The 12536-nt window shown below is 35.7% G+C and overlaps 1 protein-coding gene across 17 annotated transcripts in view; it reads right to left on the bottom strand.

Moving 5' to 3' along the window:
- NBEAL1 (neurobeachin like 1) overlaps positions 1 to 12536 on the bottom strand; it is a 209242-nt gene that overhangs the window by 148388 nt on the left and 48318 nt on the right. For 15 of the 17 annotated variants that reach the window (XR_013519063.1, XR_013519064.1, XR_013519065.1 and 12 more), the window contains 2 exons: positions 10289 to 10371; positions 3481 to 3566 (listed from right to left, as the gene is read on the bottom strand). Coding sequence is in view for 14 of the 17 variants with exons in the window: in XM_035305358.3 (XP_035161249.3) it covers positions 3481 to 3566; positions 10289 to 10371 (169 nt within the window). In the remaining 3 variants the exon portion in view is untranslated. The remainder of the gene's footprint in view (positions 1 to 3480; positions 3567 to 10288; positions 10372 to 12536) is intronic. The other 2 variants (XM_078328238.1, XM_078328239.1) reach the window with 1 other exon arrangement.

The following is a 12536-nucleotide window of genomic DNA, read 5'->3' as shown; positions in this document are numbered from 1 at the left end:
CTGGTCACCACCTGTCTCACTACAAGGAGACTCTTTTCTTCTACTAGAGTGAAAAGGAGAAGGTCACACAGTCCACCAAAAAACCTAACTAGCAACTCTGGCAAGGTACCAAAAAAAGGACAGGACAAACAAAAAGAGAAGGAAATTTCAGTAGTGCTCTGGAGGCTAACAAGGTACAAAGGTAAAAATGAATAAAAAAATTTTTTTAAAAAGGCCATTGAGCATAAGGGCCATTCAATGAAAACAAAAATGATAATACAGAGAGAAAACAAAACAGAGCAAAAACAAGGAGGACAAGGGAATTGCATCAGTACCAACAGATCAGAAACTCTTAAACTCATAATGGTATTTAAAAAATTAATACTCAATAAAATATCTAAATTTGATATATTAAATTAAAAAGAAATCCCCAAAATACATAAAGTCAACTTTTATGAAGTTCACTTGAGAAACAAAAACTATACTCTCTCAAATCTCCAAACAGAATAAGAAATGATAAATTATCACACAAATAACTGCTTACTGCTAGAAGATTAAAAGTTCTAGCAGAATAAGAAATGATAAATTATCACAAAAATAACTGCTTACTGCTAGAAGATTAAAAGTTCCCTACAGCTATAAGCTAAAGAGCCTTATAAAAGGCTCTTGAACTCAAATAAATATCTAAGCATTAATCTTCATGATGTCTTCCTGGAGGTAGACAAGAATTTCCTCCTAATGCCCCAAATAATAAGGTAACATACCTAGAGTATTATTGGCATAATTTTGTATCTTTAAATAAAATTTACTTACGTTTTTAAAAATACAGGTTTCTAAGTTTTTAAAATAATAATATGTAATTTATTACAACAATATTAACAACATAGTACACTGATGTTAGTAAGAGAATGTTTAATGTCAAAGAAAACACTGATACTTAAAAAAGAGAAAATAGGAACTTTCAACCTAAGAGAAAGCAACAGAGGGATAGAGGGGAGGGAATTAAGGAGATCTGTAAACACGGATGGGAAAAACTAGATATCTTAATTTCTTATAATCTCTAAAATTGAGTATTTCCTTGAAATTTAAATGTAAGTAACAAAAGCACAGTAGTATAAATAATACTTGTGATTTTGTTGGCCTGGCATAGTGACTCACACCTATAATCCCAGCACTTTGGGAGTCTTAAGTAGGCAGGTTGCTTGAGTCAGGGATTCGTGATCAACCTGGGCAGCATGGCAAAACAGTGTCTTTACAAAAAATACAAAAATTATCCGGGTGTGGTGGCATGCACCTGTAGTCCTTAGGAGGCTGAAGTGGGAGAACTGACTGAGCCCAGGAGGTCAAGGTTGCAGTGAGCCATGATAGAGCCACTGCATTCCACTCTGGGCAGCAGAACAAAACCCTGTCTCAAAACAAAACAAACTTGATTTTGTCACCAGTAAAAATCATATGCATTTTCATTTATTATAGCTGTTACAGTCTCTCAAAATATAATTTATGTTCATTTCTTCTTGAAAATTACATTAGTTTCTAGATTTGCTGTTATAACTTTTTTATTTAATTTATTATAAAGAAGCACAAGTGGACAAAGGATATAGACAGACTCTTTTCAAATGAAGACATTTATGTGGCCAACAAACATATGAAAAAAAGCTGATCATCACTGGTCATTAGAAAAATACAAATCAAAACCACAATGATATACTATCACATGCCAGTTAGAAAGATCATCAAAAAGTCAGAAAACAACAGATGTTGGAGAGGATATAGAGAAATAGGAACACTTTTATACTATTGGGGGGAGCATAAATTAATTCAACCATTGTGGAAGACAGTGTGGCAATTCCTAAAGGATCTAGAATGAGAAATACCATTTGACCCAGCAATCCCATTACTGGGTGTGTAGCCAAAGGATTATAAATCATTCTACTATAAAGACACATGCACACGTATGTTTACTGCAGTACTATTCACAATAGCAAAGACTTGGAACCAACTCAAATGCCCATCAATGATAGACTATGTTAAGAAAATGTAGCACATACACCATGGAATACTATGCAACCATATAAAAGGATGAGTTCATGTCCTTTGCAGGGACATGGATGAAGCTGGAAACCATCATTCTCAGCAAACTAACACAGGAACAGAAAACCAAACACTGCAGGTTCTCATTCTTAAGTGGGAGCTGAACAATGAGAATACATGGACATGGGGAGGGGAACATCACACACCCAGCCTGTCCGGGGATTGTGGGGCTAGGGGAGGGATAGCATTAGAAGAAATACCTAATGTAGATGACGGGTTGACGGGTGCAGCAAACCACCATGGCATGCGTATACCTATGTAACAAACCTGCACGTTCTGCACATGTATCCCAGAACTTAAAGTATAATCAAAAAAATGCAAGGAAAAAAAAGCACATATTACTATGTCAAAGATTTGTTTTATTAATATTTTAGTAACTGCATTTCAGTTTAATTGGTTTCCTTTATTTCAGGCATTTAAAAACATTCTGACAAAGGGCTTTATCAGATTGCCAAAGGGATGTATGGTATAAAAAGTACAGAAAGTGTTAGGAACCTCTGATCTAAATTCTGTGGTTTAAGAAAACATACGTATAAGAAGGCACTTTCTGAACTATGATCCTTTTGTCAACTAGAATTTATATTCAAAGTTTATGACAGTGGTTAGGCATAGGGGGCTCATGCCTGTAATTCCAGCACTTTAGGAGGCCGATGTGGGCAGATCGCTTGAGCCCAGCAGTTCAAGATCAGCCTGGGCCACATGGCAAAAATGTTGTGTCTACTAAAAATAAAAAAATTAGCTGGGCATGGTGGTGTGTGCCTGTAGTCCCAACTACTAGGGAGGCTGAAGGGGGAGATTACTTGAACCTGGGAGGCAGAGGTGGCAGTGAGCCAATGATTGTGACTCTGCACTCCAGCCTAGGTAACACAGCAAGACCCCATTTCAAAAAACAAAAACCAAAAAGTTTATAACAGTACTTAGATGCTTACCTTAAAAAAAATACTAGAAATTCTTTTTTGTAAATTTTAAAACACTAGAGTTTTGGGGGAAAAAAAAAAACCCATAAACTTACATAGATGCGTTTAGTATTATAGGTACACAGAAGAGTGAATAAATTCCTGTCTTTAGAAACAAAACTACTAGAGTTTGATTTCATCAAGTGAACTGATAAGGTTGCTTTCCTCTGTCATCTGAAATAAAAACTAGTATCTGAAAGCTAACATAAATAAAAATTTACAATACCAAAAATCGTTAAATTTGCTTATTTATTCAGTAATTTTATTGTCAGTGCTAAACATTACTTAGGTTTTTTGGAAAATAAAAGTAGATTCGTTTAAAACAATATATAAATTCAATATTTGTATGGTGAATTAAATTATAAAAAGACAAAGAATACACTAAATAATCCATGGAAAGCTTTTTGTGCTGTTAATTATAATTTTATTCACTAAATTTCAACATTTTTCTTACCTGCCCACCAGCTACAATGGCTCCAAAGAGATGCAATAAGCAACACTTAAGACTCTCCTTGAGATGTTCACTTTCCTGAAAACATTCTGTAAATATATTACACACATAAATAAATAACATTTTCTTTGACAATATGATTTATCTCTAAGGAATGTGTGATACAAACATGAACTATTTGTGAAAAGGCTAATCTGTGTTAAAAGGCAATGTGTTGATATGCATTTTGTCTTAGGAAAAGAGAAGCCATCTACCAGATAGCATTTTAGGTATTTATGTCATCTCATTTAGTTCTCATAATTCTCCATATAAGGATGATATTTGGCCCCCATTTATAAATGAGAAAAAGGAAGTTCAGAAGTTAATATCTTGGCTCAAGTCACATGGCTACTGACAGGGCTACAAACTAACCCAAACTGGCATAAAATTAGATGTCTCTCTTTTTTTTTTTCTTTGAAATGGAGTCTCACTCTATTGCCCAAGGTAGAGTGTAACGGAGCAATTTTGGCTCACTGCAACCTCTGTCTCCCAGGTTCAAGTGATTCTCCTGCCTCAGCCACTGGAATAACTGGGATTATAGGCACCTGCTACCACACCTGGCTAATTTTTGTATTTTTAGTAGAGATGACATTTCGCCATGTTGGCCAGGCTGGTCTCGGACTCTTGACCTCAGGTGATCCACCCACCTTGGCCTCCCAAAGTCCTGGGATTACAGTCGTTAACCACCGCCCCCGGCCTAGATGTCTCTTTACTAAGACTATTACCTCTCATTAGTAAAAACTGACCATAACTAGTCAACTATAAAATGAATGAGTTGGACTAATATATTCAGAGCCAATATTCTAAAATTCTGGTACTAATAGTAACCTTTCCTTTAACATTAGAAATTATTGTATTGTTGTATTGTTTTTAAAAAGGCTATACATGCACATGACAACAAAAAAACAGCATAAAATAACTGACAAGGAAAAGTAAGTCTCCCTTTGACCTATTCCTCAACCCACTGACACTACTACTGCTTGCACACCTGTAATTCCAGCACTTTGGGAGGCTGAGGTGGGTGGATCACCTGAGGTCAGGACACTCTCCAAACATTTGCAGGTTAAACAACATATTCCTTTTCATTTTATTAACTTAATCTTTTTTAATTGACAAATACAAGTTGCATATATTTATGGTGAACAACAGGGTATTTTGAATGTATACATTACGGCTAAATCAAGCTAATTAACATATATACTACCTCACATACTTAACTTTTTTTGTGGTGAGCTCTCTCTTAGCTGTCTGCTTAGCAATTTTTAAGTATACAATGCATTGTTACTAACTACAGTCACAATGTTATGTAGTAGCTCTCTTGAATTTATTCTTCCTAACAGAAATTTTGTATCCTTTGAGTGACATTTCCCCAATTTGAAAATATTTTAAACCAAAAGAACAAAAAATTGTTTTAATTTAACAAAATTAAACATATCAAAGTCTGTAGGGCACAACTAAAGTAATGATTCACGTTCATTCTAGAAAAGGTCTAAATAAATATCTAATTAAAGATTGAACTTTTACTCTAAGAAGCTAGAAAAAGAAGAGCAATTAAGAGGGAGTTAATATTAAATAGAAAAAATAATGAAAAAGGAAATGAATAAACAATAGAGGAAAATCAGTGAAATCAAAAGCTAGTTCAATGAAAAGATCAACATAATTTTTTAAGAGACAGGGCCTCACTATGTTGCCCAGGCTGAAGTGTAGTGGCTATTCACAGGTGCAATTCATAGTTTACTACATCTCTAAACCCCTGGGCTAAGTGGTCCTCCCACCTCAGTCTCTAAAGTAGCCAGGACTGCAGGCATGTGCCAGGATCAATATAATTTAAAAACCTCTAGCTAGACCCATCAAGAAAAAAGAAGAGAGAAAAATGTAAATTATCAATGTCAGGAATGAAAGAGGAGACATCAATCTAGAGTCCATAGATTTAAAAAGGATACATGAAGAAATAATATGAACAACTTTATGCCAATAAATTCAACACAGATGAAAAACAAATTCCTTGAAAGACATGCATTACAAAAATGAACACAAGAAAAAATAATCTGAGTAGCCCTTTATCTAGAAAATAAATCTACTCCATAATTTAAAACCTTTTCACATTAGGAACAATAGCACATGCCTATAGTCTCAGCTACTCAGGAGGCTGAGGTGGGAGGATCACTTGAGCCCAGGAATTTGAGACCAGCCTGGGCAAAACAACAAGATTATGTCTCAATGAAAAACAAAACAAAAACTTTCCACAAAGTAATCTCCAGGTCCAGATTTGCTGGTGAATGTTAAGAAAATCATAATAGCATTGTCAAACCAACTCTCACAGAAAATAGAGGAAAAGAGAACCCTAACTCATGTAATATGACCAGTATTGTTGTTTGAGCCACCAAATCAATAGTATTTTGTTATACCAGCCCAAACAGATTAAGATAGATTTTGGTACAAAGAAGTAGAGTGCTTCTATAACAAAGACCTAAGAATACAGATGCAGCTTTAGAACTGGGTAATGGGTAGAAGCTGGAAGAGTTGTGAGGTACATGCTAGAAATATGGACCTTAAGGGCAATTCCGGTGAGCTCTCAAACATAAATAGGGAGTATGTTAGTTATTGAGAACTAGTAGAAAGGTGATCCTTATTATAAAGTGGCAAAGAACTTGGCTGAACTGTGTTCTAGTGTTTTGTGGAAGGCAGAACTTGCAGCAAGCAATGAAACTGGATATTTAGCTAAGATGATTTCTAAACAAATTATTGAAGGAGTAGCTTGATTTACTGCTTATAGTAAAATGAGGAGAGAAATAAACTGAAGAAACTGTTAAGCCCAAAAGAACCAGAAGTTGAAGATTTAGAAAATTCTCAGCCTATCCAAATTACAAAAAACAAACACAAAAAGCTTGTTCTGAAGAAAATACTGAGGATATGACTGAAACACACCATGGGTATAACTAGTGAACCTAATTAGCCAGCTCAGTGAAGCCAGGAATGGATATGGGATTATACCAGAAAAGACACTACCATTCTGAACTAAAGGGGACAGAGAAAGTGGGAAGGAATGAAGGTAGACTATTGGACTTCTTGGATTCCATAGACCAGACCATAAAGCTATTCAGTTTGAATGTGTGATAAAAATAACTCCAAAAGCAATTCAGAGATCATGAGGGCTGCCCCTCCCACCAAAGATCCAGGAGGCAAGGCTGTATCCTCTTCCTTGGTTTCAAAGGGCAGGACCACAGGTCAGGTTTCTGTGGGCCAGTATGACCTACCCAGTGCCTCAAGGGTGGGGCTGCCCTCACAGATGGTGTTATGGGTGGGGCCCTTGCAGAGAGCTGGGGTGGGTGGGTGACACTAGCCCCCCAGTGGCCATGGAGAGTAGAGTATCAAACCAAAGTGGACTACTCTCAAGTTTTAATGCCCAAGAGAATTTACCTTAATAGGTTTTAGGCTTACCTGAGACTTGTTATCCCTTTATTCCTTCCTCTATCTCCCTTTTAGAATAGGAATGTGTATCTTACACCTGTTTCAACATTGTATTCTGGCTACATAACTCACCCATTTTCAGAGGATTGCAGCTGGAGAGGGATTTCAACTCAGGAATAATTTAACTTCAGTCTCACCAGTATCAGATTTAGATATTTAGATAAGATTTTGAACTTTACACTTATGGAGTTGATGTGAGAATGAGTTAAGACATTTGGGGCTGTTAGGATGAAAAGAATGTATTCTGTATGTAATAAGTTCATGAATGGGTGTGGAGCAAGGAAAGGGTGGTATAGAGTGAACTGTGTACCCCCAAAATTAATATGTGGAAGCCCTAACACCCCACCCCCATGTGACTGTATTGCAGATAGGGTCTTAAAGAGGTGATTTAAATTCAATGAGGTCATAAAAGTAGAGCCTTGATCAAAGAGAACAGGTGCCCTTGTAAGAGAAAGAGACAACAGTCTTTTTCCAATATGTGAGGACACAGCAAGAAGGTTACTATCTGCAAGCCACAAAGAGAAATCTCCCTAGAAAATAAACCCTGCTAGACTTTCCAGCCTCCATAACTGTGAGAAATAAATTTCTGTTATTTAAGCCACCCAGTGTATAGTATTTTGTTATGATAATCCAAGCTACGACAAAAACCATACAAGATATATAAAGGAAAAAATCCTAGAAACCCTTATCATCCTTGAAGAGAGATACAAAACTTTTAAACAAAATATTAGCCAATCAAATGTAGTATTACATAAAAATGATAACATACTATAATCCTAGCACTTTGGAAGGCTGAGGAAGGAGGAACACTGGAGGCCAGGAGTTCAAGACCAGCCTGGAGGTAACATAGCAAGACCCGTATCTACAAAAACATTTTGCTAGCCAGTTGATATGGTTTGGATCTATGTCCCCACCCAAATCTCATGTTCAACTGTAATCCCCAGTGTTGGAGTGGGACCTGGTGGGAAGTGACTGGATCATGGGGTCGGATCCCTCATAAATGGTTTAGTATAGTCCCTTTGGTGCTGTTTTCATGACAGAGTTCTCACGAGATCTGGTCATTTAAAAGTGTGTAACACCTCCCCACTTTCTCACACTTGTTCCTGTTCCTGCTTCACCTTCTGCCATGAATAAGAGCTCCAGAAGCAGAGGCTATCCTGCTTCCTGTACAGCCTCCAGAACCATTAACCAATTAAACCTCTTTCCTTTATAAATTACCCCAGTCTCAGGTATTACTTTATGGCAGTGTGGAAATAAACTAATACACTGAGTATGATGGTGCATGCCTGTAATCCCAGCCACTCAGGAGACTGAGGCAGGAAAATCACTTGAGCCCAGGAGTTTCAGGCTATATAGTAAGCTATGATTATACCATAGCACTCCAGATTGAACAACAGAGCAACACCCTGTTTCTCAAAAAAAAAAAAAGAAAAGAAAAGACAAAGAAAATTTAATATAATTATATAATCACAACCAAAGGTAGTTTAGGCCAGAAATATGATGTTAGTTTTATATTTGAAAATCAATCTAAGTATTTTACCAATTAACAAGCACCTCAAATAGATGAAGTAAAAATACACTTTAAAAAAAGTCAATGTCCATTCAATAATAAAAACTATTGGCAAATTAGGGTTAAAATAAGATTTCCTCTACTTAATAAAGGGCATCTATTTTAAAAACAAACAGCTAATATTGTATTTAATGGTGAAAGACTGAATTGTTCCCTTCCACATGTGAGAACAAGGATATAAAAATCAATATGTAAAAACAAATTATATTTCTAAATACTAGTTTTAAAAATGAAATATACAATTTAAAATAAATCAGGCTGGGCATGGTGGCTCTTACATGTAATCCCAATACTTTGAGAGGCTGAGATAGGAAGATCACTTGAGGCCAGGAGTCTGAGACCAGCCTAGACAACATAGTGAGACTTTGTCTCCATTAAAAATTTTTTTTTAATTAGCCAGGAATGGTGGCATATGCCACCATAGTTCTATATATTTGGGAGGCTGAGGTAAGAGGACCACTTAAGCTCACAAGTTAGAGGTTATATAGTGAGCTATGACTGTACTACTGCACTCCAGTCTGGGCAACTGAATGAGACCCCAACTCTCCCAAAAAATGAGTAAATCATTTACAAAGCATATAAAATATATAATACTTTGGGATAAATTAACAAAATATGTGCACAATCTATACATACAAGAGACAAAGGCTTCTATGTGATACTTTACTTCTAAGCCAAGTGGCTCCCTGATACACCAATTTGACTTTTTAACTTCACTGAGAGGACCAAAGAATAGTCCTTGGATGGCTGTGAGGACTCCTGCTGACTAGAAACACCTTTACTGTTCTACTGGCATGTTGGGTTTCCTGTCCTGTATTTTTTAAGTGAGGCCAGTTTCCAGAGATGGTCTATTGTGGAGCTTCATTACCTAGCTAAAGCCAGTATCACTACTGGTGGTCAAGCAGATTCAGCAATGTAGTCATCTTCAGCAAGCAAACAAAGGACTATTTCTGTCTTGCTTCATTTCACAGAGAAAAGAAAGAACTGAAGCAAATATGGCAAAATGTTAAGTGACAAATTTGAACAGGAAATACATAGGCAAGAAACAACATTCCTTTTATATTCTGCAAACTACTCTGTGTTTTTGAAAGATGGCATATATAAGTCACATATACAGTGGCTAACTCTCTCAAGTTTCCTATTTTCAGTATAAATTCTGAAGTTCTCAAATATGCCACCATTGGCTGCGTGCAGTAGCTCACACCTGTAATCCTAGCACTTTGGGAGGCTGAGGCGGGAGGATCACCCAAGGTCAGAAGTTCAAGACCAGCCTGGCCAACATGTCAAAACCCCACCTCTACAAAAAATTACAAAAATTAGTGAGGTGTGGTGGCCCACATCTATAACTCCAGCTATCTGGGAGGCTGAGGCAGAAGAATTGCTAGAACCCAAGAGGTGGAGGTTGTGGTGAGCCAAGATCATACCACTACACTCCAGCCTGGGTAACAGAGCAAGACTTCATCTCAAAAATGAAATAAAATAAACTACTATCATTAAAATATTCAGCTATTCTCAAAAAAGAAAAAACACTTTGAGAACAGCAAATTAAATAAAACCATGTACAATAATTGCAGCCAAACACAAATCATGTAACTTACTCCAGTGACATGTTCTTACAACTTTTATTTTATAAATTCACAAAACTGAATCAATATCAGAATCAGAGTAAGAATAAAAAGTAATCAGAATAAGACGATAATCATAGCAAGAGAAATTAGAGGTGTTACTTACGATAAAAGAAAGGAACGAATTCCACTGTGAGAGAAGCTGGTTTATATTTCTGTCTGCTCTTTTCCACAGTACTAAGGATTCGTCTATCATTAAAAAGAAGTTAATAATAAATTACAACATGGGCAAGCAGAAATGGTACAATTACAAAACAATTACAAAACAAATTTAGTATTTTACTTTAGATTTGTGTCTTGAACTATGTATCTGTAGGATTGGCATAATCTTGAAAAGGAAGTCTAGCCAATAACTTAAATGTTCATCAATTAAAAGATTTATTTTTTTGAATTATGCAACATGGTAGCTAGGTTAAATCTCCAAATGACTAGAAAATAAACAAGAAACCAGCTCTTAAAATTTCCAATCTGTAAAAGAATTTGTTCAGCAGTAACGCTCAACTGAAAACTCAGACAAATAGCATATTATTAAAGTTGAAATTTTTCAGAAATCCAGGCTACACTGCCACTTTCTGAAACTTTGTAATAATAGATAATGAGGCCACATTAGCTTCTTTCATCTTGAGAATACAGATCCAGTATGGGCTGGAATTACTTTTGTTTTTAATGACAATTCTAGTAGTTTTGATGTATGTCATTTTTCTGCAGGTTTTGATAAAGCCAATACAAATTGCATGTGCTTTTATCAAGAACATTTCAATTCAATACAAAATGAATCTCTTAGATGGGCACAGTGGTGTGGAGATTGGAGAATAAACAGTAGTATAATGATGATACAGCCAACTGGTAGATGGTAAATTTATAAAAATCAGAGACATTTTTTCATTCCCTGAAAAAGCATTTAAAATTACTACATAAAGCTAACAAAAATAAAATATCTAAAGGACAGCCACATAGAAATTCTGTACATCTAAATATAATCTACTGATAAAGCACTGGTCTAAGATGCTTTCTTCTTAATGACCGTAACTGAGCTATTGAAACTACTTTCCTCATAATTATTTCAAAGCTAAGAAGAAATGTCAACTGACCATAGAACAAACCACATAGGATAAGCATAGCTAGACTCACTGATAGCAGAATAAAGAGTTCTAAGATCTGGATCTACCAGCCAGATTCATTAGAAATCATATTAGACCTCATTTGCTACTGCACTGCTTTCCAAATCTATGCCTATTTCCAGTGTGTGGAAGGCACAACAATGATTACGCCAGCTGTATTTATTTTAATTTTAAACATAACATGTTAGAACATTAATAATCTTCCTATTTAATTAATACATTATCAAAGATTTTCATGTCTTTGTAACAATACAAAATTCACTGGAGTTTCAAATTAAAAATTCAGTCATGTAGTAGAAAAATTAAGTTTAAAAGGATAAAATTTCCCTTCATTCTGAGTTGATAAATATTTTAAATTTTTTTAAAAAAAGGATAAATTTAATTTAGCTTTCAGTTAGGTTTTTCCATGAGATTATTTCCATTTTGTGCATCCTTTATAAATTATGGTATTAACTAATAGATTGCTTATATCCTATCTGAACAACCTGTGCTACAAACAAGCATCCTCACCTGATTAACATAATAAAAATGCACTTCTACAATTTGTGATCAATGACTCATTCTAAAGTCCCTGTATTAGATATAACAAATGAACATAATTTCCAATATATTTGTAATAAAAGTTTAATATGCTAACATAAACAAAAGGGGTGAGAACTATTACATATATTAGAACATAAAAATTAAAGCACAATAGTTTGCACTGCATGTTTTCAATAAGTTAAGTTTGTAGAGCTAAAAATGAACTTTAGTCTCACATCATTTGTAGAATATAGCATAGTTAATTGCTCCATTATTATTTGATATCTGGGCCAAGCATCTAGCATTTAGCAGATGCTACACATAAACTGGCTTCTGAGAGAGATGTAAAACACTTCTTTGCATCTCAGTTTTCTATGTTCTTGGTTGATTTAACCATGCTTCTTTTTTGTACTCACATCATGCCTAGGACATAATTCTTCTTCTTTTTTTTTTTTTTTGAGACTAAGTCTCACTCTGTCGCCCAGGGTGGAGTATAGTGGAGCCATCTCAGCTCACTGCAACCTCCACCTCCCAGGTTCAAGTGATTCTCCTGCCTTAGCCTTCCAAGTAGCTGGGATTACAGGCACCTGCCACCAAGCCCAGCTAATTTTTCTATTTTTAGTGAAGATGGGGTTTCACTGTGTTGGCCAGGCTGGTCTTGAACTCCTGACCTCATGATCTGCCCACCTCAGCCTCCCAAGGTGCTGGGAT

The sequence above is a fragment of the Callithrix jacchus genome, chromosome 6 (assembly GCF_049354715.1).
Source record: "Callithrix jacchus isolate 240 chromosome 6, calJac240_pri, whole genome shotgun sequence".
NCBI lineage: Eukaryota > Metazoa > Chordata > Mammalia > Primates > Cebidae > Callithrix > Callithrix jacchus.
Note: the sequence above shows the minus strand (reverse complement) of the source record. Positions and strands in the feature narration are given on the sequence as shown.